Genomic DNA, 26256 nt, shown 5'->3' on the forward strand with positions numbered 1-26256 from the left:
ACAATTAACGCTCGCACGCGCGTGTGAGTATAATGTAAATGTTTTAAAATGTTTTGTCAGTTTCAGTTCATTTATTACGGAGTCGAAAGGGTTTGCGTTATGTTTAACATGCAATTCGAGCTGTTTGCAAAAGTAATTCGCTTCAAACTGGCTTCTTCGGTTCTTGTACCGTGCAGAGAAGCGAATGGGTATGTTTTAATTAGTGTAAATAAAACAATGTGTCGCTAAAACAAACGATTCTAAAAGACAGGAACAGTGAAGGAGTGTTTAAATTCTAATTATCAAAAAACAAACATACCATTAATTGGAAGTTGCTAAGAGCCACGACACACTCGTCTCTGCCAGCCGAAGTCTTCCGGTGCTCCAGGTCCGATGGTTTGTCCCCGCTACCGCACCAACAGCGCCACAAAATCTCAAAGACAACACACCCCTAATATGTCTGGGGCGGTTTGTTGATCGGGCGACCAACAAGTGTCCCTCCTCCTACCGCCGTCTGCACGTTCGGAAGGATTCCTTTGCTTTTGTACTTTTCTGGCCGGTCCGGCGTGGAACAAAAATGGTTATTTTTGCCCACTTGCGTCAACAAATTAATCACCACTTAATCACCACACTCGCACTATTTGCACCAATTTTTACACCCCGATCCAACACCGAAACCGACGACAGGGCGAAAAAAGGCCAAACCCATTTTCAGTTCCACGCGCTAAACTGCTGTCCTTCCAGTTCTATCTTCGATCCACCGTGGCTCTAGCTTCGATCCCTACCACATTACCCGGCTCATAGGTGCACTAACATTGTTCATACTGAGGTACACGGAATGAAAAGAAAAGAAACACATCTACACGTTAGCACCGGCGGAACGCGTTGAACACATTGGAACAGAAGAAAAAATAGTGTTGCCTCGGCACGCACGCCGTTTTCTCACAATGAACCACGCATTGGGAGAGTAAGTTTCAAGTTCGCTACTGTTTGCCAATCGTTTGCGTGGACACTATAAGTACCGCGAAACTCAACTGGTAAACCTATCTATATCCCCTGTCAACCCCTATCAGCCACTATCAGGAGACGATTATGAAAGCACGCGCTGGAAGTGTTAACACACCGAAAAAGAAAGTCTGTATGACTAATTGGTTTAAAATTTAAAGAAAACTGAACAAGTAATAAATATGAAAAGAAGATAAAACAAAACAGCAAAAAGGCAATTTGTTTAAGCCAATGCTTGAAAACGTGTAAACTAGCATGAAAATGCCGTCGGCAGATCAAATAGTCAAATAAAACAAAATATAATTTATAAAAGATGAATTCACACATCAATTATAATCACGTGTGTATAAAAACGAAAAAATAGATTAAGTAAAAATATAATAAAGCTATTATAACAAGCACAGAAAACAACAGAACAACAGAAAACAGAATAACAGAAAACAAGCACGTCCGAGCAAAACAACAATTAATAGAAAGTGAAAAAAAATCAAAAGTTCGAATCTCTTTTCAAGTAATTGAAGAGAAGAATCTGATATTCTTACTATGTAATTTAAACAATGTAAGGCTTTTGCCATTTGTTAACTTAATCTAGCTTAACCTAACGAAAAAATAAATCATGAGCTATTATATACATCAAAAAGAGCCCTTAGAAGAAGGAACTCAGATTGTTGGGTTCCAAATACTAAAATCTAGCATTTTCTCAATGTATAAAGCATTCACTATCTTTCTCTCGGCTTTTGTCACTATTCTACAGTATGAACATCACAAAAATTGTATAAAGTCACTTGAAATGCTTTTTATCTCTGCATCAAACCACAAACTTAACAATTTAACCAATAAAATCACACGATTTCATCCAAAGTCCGCTGCTTCTGTCACTGGCAACCTGTTCCGATGAGTCCCGAACCAGCACTGAGCACAATAATGTTCCTTCCGGCAGATGCTAACCATGCCGGATCCGGAAGCAATACTAAAAGGACACTCGGATTGTGGGGTACCTGTTCGTGCGTAACAGTTGCTGACGCGTTTGCGACCTGCTGCTCGAACCGTTGCGAACAGACTGAAGCACCACCGGAACCGAACGGCACTCTTAAAAGGCAGCGCCAGCCATCCCATCGGGTAAGCCCCCCATTCATTCCGATACGGGCAAACAACCGTCATCAACAGCAGCAACAGCATCATCACCATCATCAACATCGTCCGTCGTCGTCGTCGTCGTGGTCGGCGTGGTCGTTTTTGCGTTCGGAGACCTTTGCGCCCGACCGTTGCGTACGCTCGGGAATGGCGCGAACGCACACGCCTGTTGCGCTTGAGGCAAAGGCACATGGTCAGTCAAGCCGATGTTATGGGCAGCCAGGGTTGGATTTGATTTTTCGACGAAAGCTTTTTGAAGTCCCGATGATGGGCAGCGCACCGCATGGCAAGGATCGAACACGGTGTAAGGTTCTTGCAAGCAAAAAACCCGACATGGTAGCATAGCCCATGCTGGACGCTGGAACGCACTTGACCGTAAGCAGGGCGCTATTACACACGCAGCAAAAAAAGGGTCACCAGAACGAAAGCTGGCGACGGTCGACCGTTTTTGTTTCGACTTCAATGCGCTTTAAACATCCCCCACACTGTGTCTTGTTGTTGGGGAGCGCGCGCGCGGGTCTGAATGTTCGATTAATGTGGAAAATCAGAGCAAAAACAACAACAACAAACCCACCCTAGAGTGAGCTTATTAGGGATGCTAAAGCCCTACATTTTAAAGCAAACGAATGTAGGGTTTTCCCCTTTCTGCAGAGCGCTCGCGTTACAAGCGGGTAAGGGGTAGTTTTGAGGCTCTTAAATCCGTATCCCATGTGGTTTGAAATGTTCGATACAACCACACGGTTTGCAGCTTTGGGTTTGGCGCCGGAATGGATTTCACGACCCTCTGACCAGGGCTCCACTTTCCGGGCTTGGCATAATGCTGGATGGATGAGCAGAAAAACACTTCAAGATGGGTCTGAGCAAATTGCATGCGCGAGATGACACTGTCCTCCGCCAGCTGCCAGTCTACGTTGTGTAGTACACTCCGGTTTGGCGTAAATTTTCACGCATGAGTGTTTGCGTACCTTTTTTCTGGCTATGTTGAGGAAGCGCGCCGACTGAAGAGGGATTTCCTGAAAATCGTTGAGTCGCCTCTATTGGGTAAACAGTTTATCCGGGCGGTACGTGCACAAGTACGGGATCAACCGGACTCCTTTAATGTGTTAAATGGGGGGGGGGGTCTAGAGAGTCGCCGTTTGTTAAATAGTGGACCGAACGCACCCCCAATTGCGTTTAAAAGGGTATGGGCATGAAAAATATTCTTTTTTCTCAATATTTGATTATTTTTTGTTTGTAATTAAAAATGTTTCTGTATTAAAGGTTATTTTAACATCTAAATCCTGCTTTTAAGCAGTTCCTTAGTTTTATTGACCATGTGGTTGGAGCGCCGTGAGAGCATTACAACATCAATAGTAACGTCGTAGGCTTCAGCAGTTCATTTTAAATGAAAAACGCATCAAAGTAAAGACTCGTGCAGTTACTAGTCAGACACAAAGACTGGCAAAAACGTACGTTGTCACAAAGTTGCTTCACTTAGATGCATTTCTCATTTAAGTCGACTTGCAAACCTCCAAACGCCACCCCACCATTAGCGTACTAACTCTCTCTTCCAAATGAACCGAAAACCACAAAGCAACCACATCATAAACACAAACTCACCCCCACCCCGGGGCAGCTCTGTTTATGATTTCGGTTCTTTGTTGCGCACCCGCGTTGTTATCGTGAGCAACACGGGCATGCCGAACGTTTCGATCAGATCCGACGTTACCTGTTCGTTGATTTGGCGCAGCTTCCCGTTCGATTCGCCACACACCAGCCGAGCTATCCGGTCGTTCGGGCAGGTAACGATGGTGCTGGCCAGTATCCGACCCCCCACCACCTCATAGTACTCCAGCTCCGTCTGCAGCAGGTACGGTATCTCCTGTGGCATAAAGTCGAGCAACCGGGCCCGAACGCTCTGCACGATCAGCTGTTCCGGCGGCTGGTCCGTGTGTTCGTCCGGCAGATGTTCCCACGGCTGCTGTTTCGCGTTCGCGTGTATGAACGACATTACCTCCCGCAGCCCATCGCCGGTCATGGCAGAGACCATAAATATTTCCGTGAAATGGGGCCATCCTTCCACCCGCGATGGAGATGTAATCTCTTTCCCTTCCATACCGTCGCTCGGTGCCTTCTCTTCAGCGCCAGCATCCCTGCTCTTCCGGCGCCGAGTTGGCGGACCGTAGTTCCGGATGCTTGCCAGCTGATCGCACGTCAGGTTTCGCACAATGTCCAGCAGGATGCGCTTCGATTTCAACGTATCGATTTTGTTCAGTATCAGAAAGCTCGGTATGTGGGCGTACTCTGCCAGTACACGCAACAGCACCGGACTGAGCGCGTGACGTGTCCACGAGTTCGACACATCGTGCACCACACCGATTAGGGCCGAATGTTGGATAGCATGCCGGCACGCAGACACGAATTGTGTGTCCAGCTGGTGCTTCTTAATTTCCCGGCTACCGACGAGCCCCGGTGTGTCGAACAGGATTGCCTGCGAGTTTGCTTTGCTGTGGATCGCCTTCGAAGCCTTTCTCGTGGTGTGCACCTTGGCCGACACGGGACAGACCTGTGGGATGGAAGAGGAACACGCCAGCTTAGTAACAATCGCATGAAAGGAATAACTCTCCCCTCCAAAACTTACTCGTTGATCTATCAATCGATTAATCAGTGTACTTTTGCCAGCATTTGGCATTCCCACGATGGCCACTTTGATGAGCCGTTCCGTGCTATTGCTGTCGGCTGGTGTGTTCGACTGCTCCGTTCCACTGTCGTTGCTTACATTCTCTGACAACCGGGCACTAAAGCACCGCTGGCAGTGCTGCAGGCCCAGGAATGGTGCTGGACCGATCCGGATTCTTCGCAGCAACAGCAAAGCCATCCCAATGTCGTGCATTACGACGAAAGGTTGAAGAAAAACGCGACCGGTCGGTGCAAAAAACGCTGCAACTTTCGGCCTTTGTTGTGATTTTAATTTTCGTATTTTGTTATGTCACACGCGACAGCTGTCAACCAGCGGTTACACGGTTGCCAGATTGCTGAATTTATAAAATTGTGTCGTTCCGTGCTGCCAGATCGTCCAAAATTTTAAATGTTTTAACGTATTATTTATCATAGTTCAACCATAACGCTACGAGAGACGGTGAACATTAATTTTGGTGCAAAAAAAAAAATATTTAAATTATTTAAAAAATACTTCAAATGCACCAATCGTATCAAAAGATAATAATATTGAAATTAAACAAACGAAATAAACGACACACTACCGTGCTGGCAGCACTGCGGCATTCCACCAATCAGAAGCGACCACATACGAGGCCCACAAAATGCGCAGCTTGATGGGGTGGAATTCCCTACACTTTGCAGTAGCCCATTCACACTAGTGCAACGCTTGCATGGTTGTTTCATCAGAAAACTTTTCCTCCTAGCGCCCTTCGCGGGTTCCTCGAGAAAAAGGAGAGGCAAACGGTATAAAAGAAAAGCAACGGCATGGTGTGCGGTTTCCAGCACATCCATTCAAGCAAGCCAACGGAAAAGAAGTGAAAAGTGCGAGTGACCTCCAGTGAGTGAGTTAGGTTCTACACAAACAAAGAAAGTCATTCAGTAAAGGAACGCAACTTTTATAAAAGTGGAAGCAGAAGAAACGATGGCAGCATGATAGTGTAAAGCGAAACACGTATCTCACGGTTCAAAGTGGCCTACTTTCCGTGATTTGTATCATCACATCACATTTGGATTCATCTCTTTCGGTGCGCCAACGTGGCACCACCCCCTGGACTCGCAGGGTGAAAATTCTAGAACATCGTCATCATCACCAACCACAACCATCATGGCTACCCCAATCTTTATCACCGTACCGACCAAGTACATCCCCATTAACGTGGCTCCAGCGGTGGTGGCCAAACCGCCGACCAGCATAACACCGGTCAAACCGTTGGCCAAACGGCCCGCCTCGGTTGCTCCGTCGTCGGTGGCCTCCGACGACGAATCCTCCTCGATGGATGAGTTTATCGTACGCGGCAAGAAGCGCCGCCTCGATCATCTCACCTGGGAGGAGAAGATTCAACGGAAGTAAGTGTCCCAGCATCACTCACGCACGATTTCCCCCCCTCTCACCTGTCCTTATTTCTCACTTTCCAATTATTTCTCACCCTGTTTCCCCATATCAGAAAGTTGAAAAATCGTGTCGCCGCCCAGACGTCGCGCGACCGGAAGAAGGCCAAAATGGAAGAAATGGAAAAGACGATCCAGGAACAGTCGGAACAGATCGAGCACCTGCAAAACCGGTGCAGCGCACTGGACTCGGAGAAGAGTTCCATGTACGACAAGTATCTAGACCTGGAGCGACGGTTCGAGGATCTGCAGAAGCGCTTGCTGGCTCAGGAATTGCAGCAGCAGCAGAACCAAGACCAGAAGGTGAAGCAGGAACCGCAGGAAGATGACGTCGTCAAGGGTAGTGTGGGTTGCGTTACTGCCGGGCGCCAAACGGGATCAGCAGCATCCCCACGATGCCCTCAGCAGCAGGGACTGTACAAGTGCGGTCCGGCGGAAGCGCAAACGACACTCCCCTCGACGGCGAGCAGCGACCCGCGGCTGGCAGCCCTCTGGAAGATCATTGCCATCTGCCTGCTCTACAAGACATGTTCGAAGATTTCGACGTGTCCCAGCTCGAAGAGCTTGCCGAAAGCCTGCTCGCAGGTGTCGGCGCAGACCTGGAAGACATTGATCGAGCAGGCCGCCCGGCTAATGCCGAAGGCGACCGCACCGGCCAGCGCCTGTCTGGATCAGTGGTGGGGCCCGCAGCAGAACTCCTGGAATCCGGTCGACCGGAGACCCCTACGGGAAATCGCCTAATACTGACCACGCACAACTACAGCAAGTCGCCGTTTTACGAGCACTCCGATGCAGCGGCAGCACCAGCACAGCCACCGGTAGTGACAATTCAGCCCAAGAGAGAGCGGGATGAGCTGGAAGGGTCGATTGCGACAACCCTACAGCACCACCAACCCGCCCCAACCCTAGCGACCACCAGCAGTGATACACTCTACGGCACGTACGACAACGAAACGAACTGCATTACCATTGTACTGGCGGGAGATGAGGAACAGGTCAGCGAAACGACGACAGTCACCTGCATGGAGGACGGTGAGGCCGTCGCATTAGGCGAGGAGTTAGTTCTGGTAGATCAGCAGGAGCAGCAGCAGCAGCAGGTGGAGCCGATGGAAGAAAACTGTCCAACGTCGGTCCTCCCGTCGGAACCATTCTGCCCACTTGCACCGATCACGATCAGGCCACCTTCGCCGCTGCAGGATCTGCTGTCCCCGATCGCACCCCAACCGCTCAAGAGTCCCGGTGGGTTCTCGAGCGTGTCCGATGCCGGGTACGAATCGGTCGGATCGCCAACACCCGCCTCGATTGCTTGCAATACAATATCGCCCACCGATCCCAGCACGATGTCACTCGATTACGAGCTGTGCGACGATTTCAACACATTCTGGAACTTGGACCCACTGTTTCCGATTCTGGAGTGAGCGTCGTCCCACTCGCTAGTTATCGATGCCCTGTCGAACTGTTTTGTTATATTGTTCCCCACCCCCACCCATGTACAAAGTGTAAAGTCAGTTACCGTTTAATATTAGCGTTGTTTCGTTCGTTCTAATGCTTATTTATATAATAATAGAAGAGAAGGGCTACAGTGTAACGCTGTACACGTAACTAAGTGTAGGAACGTAAGCGGAGCCGTAGATTGTACCATTGTTTAAAAGTTTAAGGATCTCTCTGGCAGAATAATTGCACTAAGTTCTCAGCATCACGTACAAAGCTTGTCAATCCTTCTGATAGTGTAATGATTTGTTAATGATTTAAAGCATTTCTTTATTTTACCCAATTAAAATCGTTAAAATGAGCGACTTGAAAGGGCAGATGTGCAAAGATTATAAATTAATATATAGAAAAAAAGAAATAAAATCATTTCTTTCACACAAACCACAACAAAACGATGCGTACAAAAAATTGATTTGTTTTAGAAAGAAATCAAACATGCAATTACTGTATCTATCGATTTTTAGATTATTACATGCATGATGAAATGTGGAGAGAAGAGGTTATTTAGAAGGTCGGTCGAATTTCTCGATCCTTCTTCAAATGACGCGTGGAAGTTGAGGGCGATGGCGTATAAATAAATCGAATCCACTTAATTATTCAACGTATGGGGGAACGGTCCATTTGGGGCTCGGACTCATCACGGGGGCATGTTTTGTTACATCGTTGTGTTCAAGTTGTACCATGTACCATGAGAACGACCCAACTTTCATTGGCTATGTATTGATTTTAAGCCTATCGAATGGCTTAATAGCAGTGACAATTGAGCAGCAAAATAGACGAAGTAAGGAAATAAACGAAAAAAAATTGAAAAGATGAGTATTAACTTTTTAATGGAAAATTAAAAACGAATATATTCCCAAGATTTAGCAGCAATACGTACACATTAACAATAAAGTATGAAAAAACAAATATAACATTCCAAATGGATAAAAAAGATAATTGAAAAAATGAATAAAAGATTTTGAAAGAAAATTATAAAATACTTCTCTTATCTAGAATTTACTGCAGCTTAAAGAGCATTATTACTCATCGCATTGTTTAATTGTTTACACTTTGTGTAAGAATGGAAATTGAAAAAAAGATACATTTCTATAATTGCCTGCTCATGTCGTAGAAGAGGAGAGCCACCCAGTTAATTAAATCGATTTTTGCACATGCAAACCTGAACTTCAGCCAAAGAAAAAACAATCCAAACAACCGTTTAACAAGCGTGCAAAACGAATCGTAACGATGTTGCCGGAAATGTACCAGCACACGAACGAGACCCGCGCGCACGCGTAAGTAAAGCAAGACGAATGTGTTAATCTTCCATCATTCATATCTCGCAATCGCAACAAAATCCCATTTCTGCCTCCCCGAGTGATGGGCTCGGTGGGTTGGGACCGATGATAAAATTGCATATTTTCTCTCTCGCTCTCTCCCTGTCTCTCACTGTTCATCGGTTGCAATTAGTGTGCAACGTGTTTCACCGCGAAGACGATATCGTCTTCGCAGCGCACCATTGATGGCCTTGAACCTATCGCCGATTTTCCTGCTGGCCTCGAGCAGAAGAAAACAGGAATCCCTTTTGCACTTACCACCCCAAACGCAGAACCTGTTTCCCCTTTTGTCCCGAGGGGGGAGAAGAACACATCACATCGGGTGATGATGATGTACCTCGTCGTATGTTAAGTTGTCTTATATTTAATGGTACGCGACAGTGCACGCACGAGCCATTCGTGTGCCCAATCGAAATACGAAATGCAGCGGCGGTCCTATCGGTTACTATTTTTGCTAGTGCTTGCTTTGTTGGCAACCTGTGGCCATTGTGAGGATGTTGCAGGAGAAGAGGAAAACGAAACGGCGGCTCCCGTAACGGTTGCTGAGATGGTGGATGAACCGGCGCCAACGGAGCGTACTGATCACGTGTACCGTAGTGGCTGCCGGTGTGCGAACGTGAATTGTCCCAGAGTGAACAGTGATGGGTTGGAGGAGAGTGACTGTGAACCGTGCTGCTTGGAGGAACAGTTAACCACTGTGACTGATCAATCCGGTGACGAAAGTGCTACCGAGCAGAGTGATTTTACTATGGATAGTACCACAACCACTACCATCACCACCACGACCACAACCACACCCGCTCCAAGGACACACGGTCGAATGGTGCGTTTTGGAGCAGGGAAACGACGGATGTCCCGTCCAACGACGACCGAACCGCAGCGCAGAACAACGGCAAACTCGCGCACGGTGCTCAATCGACGCGGTCTTTTTAATCCGGAACTGCGAAACCGCTACCTGGGACGATTCCGTAGCACTACGGCAGCACCGGACAATTAGATAAGGCCACGCACGACGTAGTTTAACTATTAAAGATGCACAAAACATTAAATAAATTACATTGCAGACTACATACCATTTCACTAACATCACTGTTCGTGTTTTTCGCTTCATTTCGGTGTATAAAAGAAGGTAATCCTTGTAAAAGGCGTATTAAAGCGATCAACGTTCATAATTATTTGCGCACGTTCTTTAGTTTTTCTTCAAACCGATCGACGGACAGTCTGGGATGGTGTGTCGTCTGCTGATTGCCCCATTTTCAACACGATATATCAACTGCCTTAAACCTTCTTTACAATCTGCACCACATCCTCATCGTTCAGCACGTGATCGATACCGACCTTTTGCGGTTGATGCTTGACGGACGAACCCCACACAAGTGCACTGTTGGAGTTGGGAGAGAGAAAGAAAGCAAAAAAAGCCCCAATAAACGAAGCGCCTTTTTAAATTAAAGATACAACGGCTTTACTTACTATTTAAATTCTTTAGCAATCGTTCGGTGAAGCTTGTTACAGAAACTTTCTACGGTAGTATGCTCGTGGTGCAGTACAATCGGTGAGCTGTAGTCCGGCAGCTGGCCCTTCGGTTTGGTATAGCTGCAAAAGAGAAGGCAACAAAATAATGGTGTGTAAGCACCACATTTTTACCATTTTCACACCATTAAGGACCACTTACATTCGCACCAGCTTCAGATACTGCCACATCATATCGAGCAAATCATCAAAGTTCCAGTGGTGATGGGCAGAGATCGGTACGCAGTGCGGGATTTTATAGATGACGTCCAGCTCCTCGATCGAAATCTGATCGATCTTGTTCAGCAGATAGATGCACGGGATGTAAATGCGGTTGCCCTCGATCACGTCGATCAGATCGTCCGCCGTCGCATCGTACTTCAGCGTAATGTCCGCATTATGAATCTTGTACTCGCCCAGAATCGTCTTCACCGTGTCCAGGTCCAGCTCCGACTGTGCTACGGTGGCGTTCAGGTTCACTCCACCCTTGTCCTTCCGACGGTAGGAAATGTTCGGCGGCTGCTTGTTCAGCCGCAACCCGAACCCTTCCAACTCGTGCTCGAGCAGCTTCTTGTGCGTGAGCGGTTTCAGCACGTCCAGCACCATGAAAATCAGATTGCAGGTACGTGCCACCGCAATTACCTGCCGACCGCGACCCTTACCATCCTTCGCACCTTCGATGATTCCGGGCAAATCCAGCAGCTGTATCTTGGCGCCCTTGTACTTGATACAGCCCGGCACGGTCGTCAGCGTGGTGAACTCGTATGCGGCCACCTCCGAGTAGACACCGGCCAAATTGGACAGCAGGGTCGATTTGCCGACCGAGGGAAACCCGACAAAGCCGACCCGGGCGTCACCGGTTTTGGAAACTTCGAAACCCTGTTCCGATGCACCGCCGCCACCCTTGGGAGTGATGAGCTCGCGCCGCAGCTTGGCCAACCGTGCCTTCAGCAAGCCCAAATGTCCCGCCGTAGCCTTGTTACGTTGGGTACGAGCCATCTACGGGTTGAAACGGAACCGCCGGACCGAAAACACACACACACAAAAACACAACAAATCATCATAACCTCGAGCGCAGTTCGATGGGTGGGATGGATGGGTTTCCACAAGTGCCGGACGTGGCCAGCGCTTTGTTGCCTTACCTCCGACTCGATTTGAGCAATCTTTTCCAGAATCGTACTCATCTTGCACGCTCTTGCAGCAGCACGGAGTTGGTCAAATAAATGAACGAACGAGATAAATCATGGATAGTGGCAGCAGCACACAAATTCTGTAATTTTCCGGCGAAATATCGTGGTGTGTGCGATCGTGTACGTTCAGGTGGATTAATAATATCAGGTTGTGCAATCTGAAGCATTTTGACAATTCGTCACTTGACGTAAGGCCCCCAGGATTCAAACTTTGTTTGCTTTTTTTTAACCTTTAAGTTGGCAACCGGATACCCGGGTATTTTTTTCAGCTTCGAACTGCAATAACTTTTGATTCATTGCATTTATTGACCTGAAATTTTCCGTAGCCTCCCAACTTTTAATTTATGATTTTTTGGTGCATAAGTTGTAATTTTAAACAGCTCGTATGTATTTTATTTTAATTTTTTTTTAACTTTACCACGTAAGTTGGCAACCAGCATACCCGGGTATTCCATACATTTTGTATGGAGAATGACGTTTCTCTTCTTCCTCTTTTCGTATTGTGCTAATTTTCGAGTCAAATTCAACCCAAGTGACATTTTCGAGTTGCTGGAAGCTTAAAGTGCAGGCTTAAAACTGGCTTAAAGAGCAAGCGATATTGCAGAGTTTAAGCTTATTATAACAGTTGAAACGTCAGAGTGAAGCGTTTTTTTCTGGTGCCTTTTTGAGAATTGTCATCACGTTGTGCACAAGCTACCGGAACAAAACAAAACATGCGTAATCTTCAATCCGTATCAAACAAAAAGTTTATTATAAAATACTCTTTCACGTTGTTTTGTTACTTTCCTTGCGTTTCTCCGCTATTCTGATACTCCTGGATAGATCGTTTTCTTCTTACTCAGTGTTTTGGTTGTTGAACACCGGAGACGAAACTGCAAGCTTCTTGTTTGTCCGGCTTCTACCGAAGTTCTGACATAAACATCAACGCTTCAACACATCGTTGTTCACTCACACATCCATGTTTTCAAGGGTTGTATGAGGCAATGGGTTAAATCGAGCTGTTCACAAGGAGTTTAAGCTAAAAATGTAGAACAGTTGTCACCTGGGAAGCGATTCCAAATTTCAATTTGACCGTTAGTTTTATCATAAAATGAAAAAAAACTTAATGAATAACCCAAGTGCCACAAATCCACTAAACGACCACTAAACGCCTTCTAAACGCCTCAAATTCTCTACCTAAACGGAATATAGAAAGACTTCGTTTAGCAGACGGCAAACGACTCATGCATTCTAAAAATAGCAAAAAAGCTGGTGGCGCCATCTGTTTGTGGGATACCCAACCTGTGGAGCTTCCTCGCTTGGAGGAGAGCTTTCTCATTTCCTCTGTACTGTTGTATGGTTTCGCATTGAAGTTATGCATCGCTAGAACTAGAACGGCGATACGATTGTTTAAATACTAAACTCCAACGGAAACCACCAGTACTGAAGCAAGTGAGATTTGAGTAATGGTCGTTGGTGTGGATACCCACGTATCTGACCACATGACCATTCATATAGATTTTTGCTCAGAAAGTTAGAAGGCTATATAGGTCATTATAAGATGAAACTTGTCGAAACACATTGCAAGAAAAGGATAGCAATATAATGATGAGTTGTAATACGCCATCTATTGATCAAACCAATGAAGCTGTGAAGCTTTCATTTTTTCCTATGGATATTCAATTTTCCAGTCGTTTAAGCTTAATCTGTGGCGCTTGGGAAATGAAATAGAAGAGAATATATGGTCGGCATTACTTGCTTACAGCATTAAAATATAGAAAGCATTGTTAACCTATGAAAATCGTTAATTTTTTGCATCAAAACCTGTGGAATACCTGGGTATGCCGGTTGCCAACTTACGTGTGTAAATCTGGTTGCCAACTCTACGGTTAATTGATTCCTTATATTTTTCTCCCACATTTTTCAATTAAATATTCTTTAAAAATATATGTTGGGCTTTGCGAGTTCTTATCTAACATTAAAATATAGATTGAAGAGTGTTATTTCATGAATTTATTCTATAGTTCATTGTGTTTCGACATGTTTGAGGGTAAAAAATATTAAATTATTTATTTTTCCTGTTTTTATATTTTTTCCTCATTATCTGCAAGCCTCATGGACAATTAAAGTGAGATTAGAACTCTTATTCACATGATTTTAAATTTCGTACCTAAACAAATCATCAAATGTTTTGTTAATACAGCAGAACATCGATTATCCGGGGGTGGATTAACCGGCGGGCGGCTTAACCGCGCGCATAAATGTGACAGCTGTTCAAACGTACAGCGAACATTTGCAGCGATAGTCAAGAGGGCAACCAGTTTTTTGTGCATCTCTGTAGTATCTAATGGTATTTTCGAAATTCATTTTTTCATAACCAGTTGTTTAAACTATAGTTATTGATTATAATAATATTCAAATAACGATTAACCGATTGATTCAAGGTGAATTAATCATAAAACTTGTGTATTATGTGTTGTTTTATATGAATTTGACATTTCTTGGACCATTATCCGTGCAAATCGATTAACCGGCAACCGTCCGGTCCCGAGCTGCCCGGATAATCGACGTTCTACTGTATATCTCATTTTTTCGTTAAAATCATTAAACATACAAACATGCACGTAGTAGCCAATAAATCTGTTCTGTTTGTTATGCTTTGTATACGCAAACCAATAGTTAACGGTTTTAAAATGACGTAAAGTCCCTCAACTATGGCGACCCCCCAAAGACCCTTATTCACTACCTGATATTTTTAATTCACTTTGGTGTACGTTTTCGCCCCGTTGGACAAAATGTGAATTTTTGACGTTCAAAACTAGCTGCATCTCGCTCATTTTCTCTAGCCGTTCTTTAATCGCTTACGGTGCTCGTTTCGAGGTGAGTTTCTTTCTCCTTCTCGCTTGTTCTCGCTCGATTTGTCGTATCGTCACATTCGCGCACATCGACGCGTGAAAAATGTAAACAACCTGGTGGTTAATACGAAATATAAGTGCTCAATATGGTTGGATGAAAATCAACAGAAAAAGGAGACACGTGTAATTTTATTAATTGCTGAGAGGGTTTAAATTACTGTGCAACGCAAGGGATCGCCGTTCAAAGTGCTGGCACGCCTGCGGGCGTAGCTGAGCGAGATGTGATGAGGCAAAACATCCGGCGAGAGGGGTAAGTTTGCTAAAAAATGTTTAATTTTAAGCATTAGATGAACAATGCGTGCTCTTCTTTACCTTGCAGATTAACAAAATGACATGCTGTGTCAATATTGCGTGAAGTAGTTGCAGTGCGTAATTTGAGGTAGGTAAGATGTGATCGTTCGGTAGTACTACAGATTGAGTTAATCTTGAAGTGAGATTTTCCTTTTTGTCTAAGCAACCATCCACTGGTATGGACAGGGGTATGGCAACAAAAAACGGGACTGCGCCATTATAAAAGAATGCCCCAAGTGCCACAAATCCACTAAACGACCACTAAACGAGATCTAAACGACTCAAGGGCTCAGCCTAAACGGAATATAGAAAGACTTAGTGTTGTGGATAGACGTGCCGAGCCCTGGATTCGCCGTAGCAGTTGCGCTGCTGCTGGTCGACATCCAGGAATCGACACTGCGCTCACGCACACTAATACGCCGCACTTAGCGATGCGCGCTAAGTGTGTGCAGAGCGCACCTAACGCAGGAGTGTGTAACAGGCTACCGGTCGAGCAGGGCTCCCGGTAGGGCTCACGGTGCGGCTCGTGCGCGCGGCCCCAGACATCAATATATTGTTTTTGTATCATTTAATATGTGTAATAAAGGTGTAAATAGTTCAAACATAAAACTTAGTTTAGCAGACGGGTTTAGCTCGCGAAAATTAATGACAGGAAATCAAAACAATTTTGGTCAACTACCCAAACAACAAATCAGAAAATATATTCACCATGGGGCAGGTCGAGTTGGATTATATTCACCTCAACTTATTTTTCGAGTTTATTGGAATAGAAATTCAATTACAGTAGAACGTCGACTCGGGACCGGACAGTTGCCGGTTAATCAATTTGCACAGATAATGGTCCAAGAAATGTCAAATTCATATACAACTTATAAAATTCACTAATTTTATGATTATTTCACCTTTAATCAATCGGTTAATAGTTAGTATAAGGCCGAAAATACACGGACCAGAATTTTGCGGCCACGGAATTCCGCCTGCTGTTTATCCAAAGTGAGTTGATATATCAGGTGGGCTTATCCAGTGCAATTTGACGTAAACACGAAAATATGAAGAAAACCTGGTTTGACAGTTAGGTCCATAACAAACTGGATGCTTTGATGATTTTTTTATGGACTAACTCCTAACTCTATCCACAATTTTCACAATTTTACTCGATATCAAGATGAGATCAATCGGTGGTCTGTTGAACAGGGCCAAAGGAGATATGCGCAGGCACTCTGATAAATTCAGTATAAAATCATATTTGGTTCGGTTGGTACAGTGCTCCTTGCTTGCCATAATTATTGCTCTACCAGAAAGGATTCAATAATTGTTGCCTATGTATCAGATGCGGCAGAAATGATCTTTTTTGGAATATATAGCCTTCAAATCTTCGTTTTAATCCAAGAACAAGCCGTCATGTTTTTTGGCTTATTTCTTCGTGCTATGCCTCAATAAAACCACAAACCATTCCTACGAGATATCTTTTCAACTGCATAGCATACTAGATTTTGTTATGAAACAAACCGTCAAATTGTGTGTCGGTATTGGTCAGAAAGAACACCATAAGCCCACCTGAACAAGGTGTATGTATTTAGAAGGTTGATTTTTATCGCTTTTGATGGGTGACATTGTGGGAGACATATGTCAATCCCTGCATACAAATTTCATTACCCCTCACCAGCCTTCGCCGAATTTTATACCGAAACCCCCGGAACAGTTATGTCAAGTCGAGAAAAGTCATTTTGCTCTGAACAACTTTCTTGTCATTTATACACCTCCCAAATGACAATCCAGCCTACTCTCACTATGGCGAGCTCAATGACAGCTGCTTCAACCCATACTGAGAGGCTATCATCGTTTTCTCCTGCGTACTGAGCAAGCTTGTTTTTTCCCCTCGCTGAGGCGAGATGATTTTGTTTGTATGGTGAGCAAATCTATCGTCGATGGTTGCTCTAATGAGATGATCAAGCAACAGCCGCTCACATGATGAAATCATGATGAGGTCGGATTTTGGAGTGAGTAAAAATATATTCCCCACATCGAGCCGCCATTGCGTTGTGGTTTGAGGAGAATAGTGGGTCATCTACGAATAGTTTACATTTTAAAACGTGCAATAATTGTCCGCGAGCCACATTTCTCGATTCTTTTGTTAAAATAGCATATTAAATATCCCAAATCAGTTAAAATATAGTGAAATGTTGTATCGGACACAAGATACTTTGAAGACAACGTAAAATCCAACATGGGAAGACGATGAACATCCTCCCTTACCAATAGTTGATTTACAGCCTCTATGTAAGTGTAAAATACCCACCAGAGAGTTGTTACCAATGTAAAAAAAAGTTTTAAAATTGCAGAGGATGATTCTTTCCCCATCACAGGCATCAACAAAACATGAAGTAGCGTTTGACGATGAAGAAGATACCCAGTTGTGCGATGACCGTTAACGTTGAAAATCAAGAGGAATATTACATGGATTGAAAATACCTAGAGAGAATACGCATCGAGTCGAATTTAAAACCGAAAATAATGGTCCACAAAACGCGAAAATAAAGGCGAAGGAAACGAGTGCGGCGGGACCGCAACACCATCTAATATTACATGAAAGGCCATGTTTTTTGTGTGTGATTGTTAGCAATGGCGGATAAAGACGAATGGAGGCCCTAATCGGTCACACGAAAGTAGAGGCTTGATTGAAGCGTCTAGCAGGGGATTGTATCAAATATCCTAACCAGAGAAGGATTGAGTAGCAATTTTACTTGTGAGCGGTGCGTAGGTGCCAGTTTTGAGGCCCCTGGCCGACACAGATGATCGACACTTAAACAACCGAATACGATGGAACACATTAAAACTGAGGGAAATACACATTTAATCAATTACTTAAAAAAATAGTATAATTGTTATTGATTCGTGATGTATTTTGTAGTTCTGACCTGCATGCACAATTCTAAAACATTCCTATGAATCACAGAAAGGCCTAAAGCCTAAAAGCCTGCCTTATAAGCTTGAAAATTACACGCGGCAAAGAACCCTAAAAAAGCTAAATGAAATTACGTACTTTTAATGGTTTGTATTGTAAATTGAGTGACAGAGCCGGCTGGCCACATGTACATACCATGTGCTGTTTTGCAGTGTTCTTCCATCCTCCGTTACTTGCAAATTCATCCATGCTTAGAGAGCGTACACTCCTTTTCCACTGCTAGTCACATTGGAATTGCTTCAGTCATTATTTGCACATAGAGGATTTATACATTCTGTTTTCAATTTTTTTCTTCAAATTCTTCAAATCTTCTTTTTTTTTCTTTGTCTAGCCTGGATCCTAAATCAGCAGCTTCCATTCAAAAAGAATCAAATTTAGTTTCCACAATTCACGAAAAACAAATGAATTGCTTGCACTCTCCATCCTTTGCTCGTCATCATCCATTGATGTTTCTCAAACTCCATGCAATCATCCAAGGTAACACGATATCATCGTAAATAATTTCACTGGTGCATTGATCTATTTCTTCTCCGAGCTTGGATGTGTCTACTAGTGCCTTTTAAAAGTCCTAGATTTCGAAGCCTTCAATGGTTTACATGTTTAATAGAGCTGTTCTGATTTGATGTACTGCGGATCAAATCCAACCATGGCAGTACAACAAGTCAACAGATAAACTGAATAGAAAGGAAGAGTCAGAGTGTACTAGGGATGTAACGGTGGAAAAAGTGAAAGAGGGGAATACCTTTTTTTCGCCATGACTACCATGACGATGATTGCACTGATTTTCCCCTTCCTTTTTTCTCACAGCACGCTGCTCATAGTGAGATCGCTTTCGTCTGAAAAGCGGAACGGAAAGCGACTTGCATCAAATGTCAACCCGATTTTTCGTGCTGAAATTGTCATCCGGGCCGCGTATAAGAGGTACCGTGTATCTCGGGGACCGCCTGTACAACTATGACAATTTGTTGCTTGGGAATTGTGTTCAAACCAAACAAATCACCTTGCAAAGGTGCGTTCCGTTATGAAAATGTGCTTTTACAACGTAGCAATCCTGCTTGATATATACAAGCACGTTAATTAAACGCATCAAAACAGTAAGTTTTATATTTTCCTATTGTTAATTTCATTAAACCTTGCAGTTGTCATCTCTTTTAGTAACGATGTACAACAACCGTTCTTGTCCGCATACACCGGCACCGCGGAAAGCCGGGCCACGGTTTCCCATGTCGGCTGCAATACTGGAAACTCCCTCCATAATGAGCTCGTTTCGAGAGCTGGAACAACCGAACGGTGCTGCGAATGCATCCCATCCACCAGCTCCAAAGCAGTTTATCATGTCGTATTCGTCTAATGTGCCTAATGGCAGAAATGGATGTGTAGAGAAAGCAACCGTTAATCAGCAAAGACATGATTTGAACGCTACACAATCATTAAACGGTTCCTTTCTGGATTGCAGTTTTAGTTCTAGCTTCACTACATCCATACCGGTACATAACAGAAAAGTTTCTTTAGCTAACTCAAGCACCAACAATCTTAAAACAAACGCTGAACTCAAGGGATGGTCGGCCTCATCCAAACCGACAGTGGGATTGCAAAACTTGCATCGTTCAGGTGCATCATCCGGTGGAGGTTCAAACGTCACTTGTCCTCCCTACACCGGAACAACATTTGGGCATGAAAAACGAAAGCATCCAGCAGAACATAGCGCTTCAAAATACAGTAAAACTACGGCTGCAAACTTCCCAAAAGGATCGTCAACCCTGACGGCAGCTACCAGTGACGTTTCCGGCGGTACGCAGCAGCAGAACCTCAAACCAGCTTCCCTGCGCATCCTTTCCGGTACGATCGAGCACCTGCAGAAAGCGATCCGTGAGCAGGGAAGACAGGTTCCGTTGCTGCTGGAAACCGTTGCTAACGTGATTAGCATCAAACCCGGCACGAAAGGGAAGGAGAAGATTATCCTGCTGCGGCACCGAAACCAAGGCCCGGTAATGCAGGGTGTGTTCTACGAGATCGACCAAGATTTACCACCGCTGGCACCGGGCGATCTGGTACGCTGTGTCGGACGGCTTCAACCCGTGGGAAGCCGGTTGCAGATACTGAAAATAAACCGTACCACGGAAGCGTACGGTCGGACGATTATGCGCCTGCAGACGGTCAGCGCATTCACTGCAAAGGTGAGACGATAGAAATTCGGTTTCCTTTTTGCGGTTCCTATTTTTATCTTTAATTTATTACATTCAAAAAACGCGCTTGCGGGTGCCGTTGCAGCACAATCGGCTAATTAATACACTATTACGACAATTGTTTGTACTAAATGCACTATTATTGTAAAAACGAAAACTATAAATGAACTTTTTTTGCCCCTAGACGCACACGTGATGATGTAGTACAGTGTTTTTGTTATTTACAAAATGAAGCGACCAACAAAAGCCTTAAAATACAAGTTGATTATTCTACTTTCTAACATAGACTAAAACAACACCCGAGTTAAGCTTCACATACGCACGTTAGTCCGTTTTTCGTTGCAAAAAGGAACGAAATGTTAAAGCATAATAATTAGTAAAAAAAAAATAAATAAGATAAACGAGTAATGCGGTGTGCGCCACGATAGTTGATGCAAATGGATTGCACAGTTCCAAAAAATCTCATCGCCTTACATCATCTGCCGGAATGCGAAAGCAATAGTATATGTAGCTGCCCACGTTTCATATTAGAGCACATGGAGGCACTTTTCGGAGCAAAGCGGGCACACACGGTGTGTTGTTTTGTTTTTAATGGGGACGTTCTCCATGGTCCACGATGCGTGCCCTACTCATTGACGAGAAGTACAATTAAGAATCCAACCACGCCGCTCAGCAGGGCAGTTATGTAGGGTAGGTGAAACCGGCGTTCCTTGCTGGGTGGTCCACCACGGTAGCTACAAATAGGATTGGAAAATTAGATCAATGAATATTTTCAATCCATTTCTAGGTACTCCAACAGCTCCCATGAAGAGTTTTTGAAGATTATGCGTGATTGAACGTGGACGAAATATTACGGTGAGTATTCAATCTTTATGCTATCGTTAACTTTAAGGTGCTGTTTGAAGAATTTGACTTATCAAATTAAGTAAGAGCCTCATAAGATTGCTTTGCCACAAGCCATATTAGCTCCATCTCCTAGTTGAGCATAGCTTTAACTGATTTTTTCTTCGATTCATACGATTGCATACATGGCCTCAATTTAAACTAATTGCCTTGCAATAGATTGTTTTCAATAAATAAATAAATAAATAAATAAATAAATATTAAATCTCTTACACCCTAAAGTCCTATTTGACTAGGAGCACTTGGACTTGAAGCACCCAATAAGAAAAGAACCGAGGAACAGTTACGTTAAATACTCAGTGCAATATTTCTTCAACATTAAACTAGGGAAAATTTGTAATTTTAAAGCCTTTATTGATATTACCCACACGGGTAGGCCATGCACAAAAATGTAATAAACAAATAATACATACCGTTTCTTCGAGGCCGAAAACGGTGTCGGTGGATTGACCCCCGGAATGCTGCTGTCCAGGTAGATGATGTACCAGGTAAACGACGAAAGCAGCAGCCCGAAAGCGACCGCATACAGCGTATGCGACACCGTACCAGCCTGCTGGAGAAGGTTTTCCATCTTCCACGAGAAGGTCGGCAGTCGGACACGGGTACACCGGTCTAAGAAATCTTGCCACACATTATCCACCACTGTGACGACTCGGGAACCGATCGATCGGTATGATTCTGTGTGAGGGGGAACAAACGGAAAAAAATATGTTTAGTATCTCGATTTTAGTTTAGGACCTGATAACGATTGATTTATCATACAAATTGGATTAAGCTCGCCGTATCTTACAAAACACCGGGGCGTGTATTAAACGGAACGTACCGAGACCGAGGTTATTTATAAAGGCACAAGATTAGATGACTACACATGCAACCTTTGTACGGGAGGAGATTGAGGAACTGAAGCTGATGATTTCATCAAACCCTCTCGAAAACATCGCGGCACGTCCGGCAACTGCCACGCATTCGACCGAATGCAAACACAAACAAACGGACGGCACACGACGAGCCGAACCGGCGGGAAGGTGGACGCACATGGCCCTCCTCCCAACCCAAAAGTGGGATGGTAATATCTCACATGTAAATAGTTACTCAATACAGACAGACACACACATACACACATAGTGGATGTATTGCAACCTTTTCCCTGCACCCTTTGTATATGGTACTAACCCAGATCGAAGGACGGAAGCAGATATTTGATGGAAACCGCAAGCGTTGTGGCGACGGCTAGCAAGATCAGCGTTTGCTTCGTGTCGATGGCATTCTTCTCCCGGTCGGATGGAGCTCCCTGGACACCCTTCAGGTCGGAAAGCTCCATATCGGACCCGTTGAACGATAGCCTTCGGGGACGCTGGTGCGGTTGCACATCGGCCATTCCTTTCGTCCCATTGCCGTACCATTTTTCCGCCCCGACGGGCATAATACCACCGCCGACTACTGCTGTTCCGTTGTTGTGATTCTGTGCCGCACTCTCAACGTGTATTGAAGACGACATTATACTTCAAACTGGCTGTTTTTCGTTCAATTCGATATGGGTCACGAACCGGTGCACACAGAATTGGAATAAAATTTGTAAAACAAAATACACAAACACTAACACGCGCGCTCACAAACGGTATGTGATGCGCTCGGTGTGCTGTGAATGCGCTTGCGTGGGATGGCGACGTGCGTGTTTACGGTGGTGTGGTGCATTTAGCTGAATCACACTGCTGCAACCTACACACTCTGCTTAGTTTTCGCTTTCGATACCAACCCACGCGTGGTACCGAAACAATCGTTCCTCCGTTATTTCGGTAACTATTTCTGGCCACCACGCAACCACCACTGCTTTAACGGGATCGATGCAGTAAAGCTCAACTTTGTTGTAATAACACTTTGATGACCTTCTAGAATGTGACGACACCAGGCCGCTTGTGGTTGTGTGGTTGTGAACGCCTCCACACAGTAACAGGAGGGTAACGGGCACTTTTTTGTACACGAAATCAGATATGTAAAAGCACACGAAGCCGAACACCAGCGCTGCGTACAGATACGCGGCAGAAAGAAAACAACGCGATGTGATGCGCCAGGTAAATAAAGCCCTTTTCTTCCTCCCCGCTTATTCCTCTTCAACAAATCGTTACGATTTTTTAAACGTAGCCATACCCATGGATTGACTTCTTGAAATGCACACTGGAGATAGAAAGGATCAAATGCTTGTTGATCAAATAAATATGAGGTTTAATGCTTTCCAAATTAATTTTAATAATATAAAAACGAATTCCTCCTGTTTTCCAAAAATATTATATAATAGATTTTATTTCCTTCATACACATCACTGGACGGATCCGACTTTTTTAAATGGAATTTACTTTTCTGAAAAGGGTTTTTTCTAAAATTTTTTATTTACATTGGTTTTTAGGATATTTAACAAAAGAACAAGAATAAATTCGTAAGATAATAAATATATGATATTTTGCATCTTTTAAGCATCATTGATCGAGATGCCGATTCTGTATGATTTTTAAATTCAAATTATAAGCATGTTTTTAAGCAAGTTCTACAGCAAGTACTTATTAATATTATTTAGGAGGGACAGCTAAACCTGGGTAAGATCGCAAATGTTTATGAAAAATTTACAACAGCTTCGGACGACGGGAACGATACTAGAAATTAATTCGGCCCCCAATATTGAATCGCGACTTGTAAGAAAGCGATATAGGTACACGCTTTCCGACAACGCTTATTGAAAAAAGTAAAGATAAACACTCACCGGTTTTCCAGTTTTATTGGCCGTGTCTGTGCTCCGTTAGATGCGATTTGATCTGAAGGCCTGTCAACATTTTATATGGGATTTGACAGATAACGTCGGACGTTTATAATAAAAATTGATTTCGTCGGACGTCGCATCCGATGTTATCTGTCAAACTAATTGTATGGTGTTTTGTAGGAACAACTTCAACCTATTTTTTCATCGTTAAATGCCATGCGACAAGGCGCAGACACGGCCCTTAAAAACTGCGAGATTACTTATGTTTTTTATTGCTTTTTTCTATTATATTTTTTGTTTGAATAATTTATTTTTTTTACAAATTACATATTTCATCAAAAGATTCATTATTTATCCTTACAAAAAAAAATATCTAAAACCATATTGCTATGCTATAGTTCTAGGCGTACAGGCGGTCCCCGAGATACACGGTTAATGGGGACCGAAAACGGCCGCAAAATACCGCGTATCTCGAATTTCCGCGTAAGTCGAATCTCGTGATTTCCAGCCAAAATATCACTAATTTTCGTGAAATTTTGCAAGTAGGGGGTGGTTTTAGCCACCAAATTAATTATTTGGTATGATTCTACTGAATTGAACAGGTTTAAACGATTTGAAATGGTATTTCACATTCGATCAATACGGAAATTATTTGGTATTTCACAATGGATTTGTCAAATTAGTACAATTTGCTCAAAGAACTGTCAAATTTGGAAAACCGCGTATCTCCGAATCTGCGTATAAGAGGTACCGTGTATCTAGGGGACCGCCTATATATTGTTTTGTTTTTTCGCACATGGTTAACCGTAGAGTTGGCAACCAGATTTACACACGTAAGTGGGCAACCGGCATACCCGGGTATTCCACACGTTTTGATGCAAAAAATTAACGATTTTCATAGGTAAACAATGCTTTCTATATTTTAATGCTGTAAGCAAGTAATGCCGACCATATATTCTCTTCTATTTTATTTATTCATTAAGTTTTTTTCATTTTATTATAAAAATAACGGTCAAATTGAAATTTTGAATCGCTTGAATTTGACTCGAAAATAAGCACAATACGAAAAGAGGAAGAAGAGAAACGTCATTCTCCATACAAAATGTATGGAATACCTGGGAATGCTGGTTGCCAACTTACGTGGTAAAGTTAAAAAAAATTCAAAATAAAATACTTACAGGCTATTTAAAATTACAACTTATGCACCAAAAAATCATAAATTAAAAGTTGAGAGGCTACGGAAAATTTCAGGTCAATAAAAGCAATGAATCAAAAGTTATTGCAGTTCGAAGTTGAAAAAAATACCCGGGTATCCGGTTGCCAACTTAAAGGTTAAAAATACTTACCCCATTCCGATACAATAGTGTAGTAAAAAATTACACTGAGACAGAAATTTGACGCCACTGGCACTGACAGTGCAATACGCAACATTCAAACTATACCAATACTAAAAATTAATTCGTTTAAATAATTACGAATAGAGAACCAGAAATATAAACACAAAAATATCTCTAAAAAAAGAGGATAATTTTTATGTCCATGTTGTCTACACTATGCAACGGTATTTTCGCAACGCGTGACGTTTCTTGTTTGGCGCGTTTTTTGCGCTGTAAGCAAAACATGTGTTCCGTTACAGGCGCTAAACACAATTTGCTTTTCTCTCGCTCTCCATGAACTTGAAACTGCCAGACACAACACCAAACAGAAGAGAAAAAAGAGTAATATTATTACTATTTGTTTCATTTCAGCAGCGAAATAATCTTAGTGTTAGTACACACACAAAAGGCATGTTTTGATGGCGCCGTTCCAAAAATTAAATCTATTATAAATAAACCGACAAGAGACGGGCGCTCGCTCGTTTCTTGCGCGCATGTCCAATAGCCAATTGCAATGTCACCAGTAGGGGCCGGGGAAAACAAACTTTCCCCCGTGCGAGCCAGAGAAAGGGGAAAACATGTTTCGCTCGTCCACAAACAGAACGCTTCTCCGAGGTCGGGCGAGCAAACGACGCGCGCTGACCAGAGATAGTATAGTGGTGCAACCACCTGTAATGTGCAAAAGTGTCGTGTCGTTCGAGTGGTAGTAGTGCAATGGCACCTGTTCTGAAAGATAAATCCTCGTGAGTAGCACCGCACCGCAATACGCACGACCTTCCCTGAAGGCCGACTCAGGCAAGAAAGCAAGCAGCAGCAGCAGCAACAACAGTCCGTCACACAATCGCTCTCTTATCAGCCGTGAAGCGATATCGATTTTTAGTGTGAACGTGAATCGATTGCAGCCCATACATTCACACCTGTTCTGCCCAGTTCTCGATGGACCGAGCAGAATGTCGACGGCGTACAAGCACCTGTACTCGTGTGTAACGTTTCTGATATTCGTGTTTGTGCTAAACTTTTACAAAAACCGTATCCATGTGAGCCGCGAACGGGAGGCATCGGTTCGGGCTGCCACAAAACTGAAACGTGCCGGAGCACTCAACCGACCACATCCGGTGGAGAGTGTTGGGGAAGCGTTTCTCCTCGACTTTTCCTATCTGGATTGGGAGGTGG

General features: G+C 43.7%; 6 protein-coding genes and 1 long non-coding RNA gene across 10 annotated transcripts in view; 3 read left to right on the forward strand and 4 right to left on the reverse strand.

The window, feature by feature from the left end:
* The window catches only part of LOC121598380 (sodium-dependent serotonin transporter), a 40339-nt gene extending 38263 nt beyond the window's left edge, over window positions 1–2076 (reverse strand). The window contains exons 1-2 of one of the 4 annotated variants that reach the window (XM_041925110.1): window positions 1983–2076; window positions 299–803 (exon numbers count right to left, since the gene is read on the reverse strand). The gene's annotated coding sequence lies outside the window, so the exon portion shown is untranslated. Of the gene's footprint in view, window positions 1–298; window positions 804–1805; window positions 1946–1982 lie in introns of those variants that run through there. The other 3 variants (XM_041925111.1, XM_041925112.1, XM_041925113.1) reach the window with 3 other exon arrangements.
* Window positions 2077–3379: 1303 nt separating this feature from the next.
* Window positions 3380–5092, reverse strand: LOC121598381 (GTPase Era, mitochondrial). The gene is made up of 2 exons (XM_041925114.1): window positions 4739–5092; window positions 3380–4663 (listed from the first exon to the last, which is right to left on the reverse strand). Exons 1-2 carry the CDS (start codon window positions 4988–4990, stop codon window positions 3740–3742), a joined length of 1176 nt encoding a protein of 391 aa, XP_041781048.1. The 5' UTR covers window positions 4991–5092; the 3' UTR covers window positions 3380–3739.
* Window positions 5093–5424: 332 nt separating this feature from the next.
* On the forward strand, window positions 5425–8090 carry LOC121598383. Its single transcript, XM_041925116.1, is given in 3 exon segments — window positions 5425–6165; window positions 6264–6735; window positions 6738–8090. Coding segments are annotated over 3 exon segments (1602 nt in total). The 5' UTR covers window positions 5425–5923; the 3' UTR covers window positions 7626–8090.
* Window positions 8091–10167: 2077 nt separating this feature from the next.
* On the reverse strand, window positions 10168–11867 carry LOC121598382 (GTP-binding protein 128up). The gene is made up of 4 exons (XM_041925115.1): window positions 11669–11867; window positions 10690–11525; window positions 10488–10610; window positions 10168–10398 (listed from the first exon to the last, which is right to left on the reverse strand). The coding sequence occupies exons 1-4, from the start codon at window positions 11708–11710 to the stop codon at window positions 10296–10298; spliced, it is 1104 nt and encodes a 367-aa protein (XP_041781049.1). The 5' UTR covers window positions 11711–11867; the 3' UTR covers window positions 10168–10295.
* Window positions 11868–14661: 2794 nt separating this feature from the next.
* Window positions 14662–15198, forward strand: LOC121598644. Its single transcript, XR_006005596.1, has 3 exons — window positions 14662–14860; window positions 14930–14993; window positions 15065–15198. It is a non-coding gene; the product is annotated as an uncharacterized LOC121598644 (long non-coding RNA).
* Window positions 15199–18776: 3578 nt separating this feature from the next.
* Window positions 18777–21350, forward strand: LOC121598641. The gene is made up of 4 exons (XM_041925771.1): window positions 18777–18960; window positions 19022–20043; window positions 20840–20907; window positions 21283–21350. The coding sequence occupies exons 2-3, from the start codon at window positions 19027–19029 to the stop codon at window positions 20858–20860; spliced, it is 1038 nt and encodes a 345-aa protein (XP_041781705.1). The 5' UTR covers window positions 18777–18960; window positions 19022–19026; the 3' UTR covers window positions 20861–20907; window positions 21283–21350.
* On the reverse strand, window positions 20064–23040 carry LOC121598642. Its single transcript, XM_041925772.1, has 3 exons — window positions 22129–23040; window positions 21369–21633; window positions 20064–20786 (listed from the first exon to the last, which is right to left on the reverse strand). The coding sequence occupies exons 1-3, from the start codon at window positions 22451–22453 to the stop codon at window positions 20678–20680; spliced, it is 699 nt and encodes a 232-aa protein (XP_041781706.1). The 5' UTR covers window positions 22454–23040; the 3' UTR covers window positions 20064–20677.
* Between the last annotated feature and the right edge of the window lie 3216 nt (window positions 23041–26256).

This window comes from Anopheles merus, chromosome 3L, assembly GCF_017562075.2.
Source record: "Anopheles merus strain MAF chromosome 3L, AmerM5.1, whole genome shotgun sequence".
Lineage (NCBI taxonomy): Eukaryota > Metazoa > Arthropoda > Insecta > Diptera > Culicidae > Anopheles > Anopheles merus.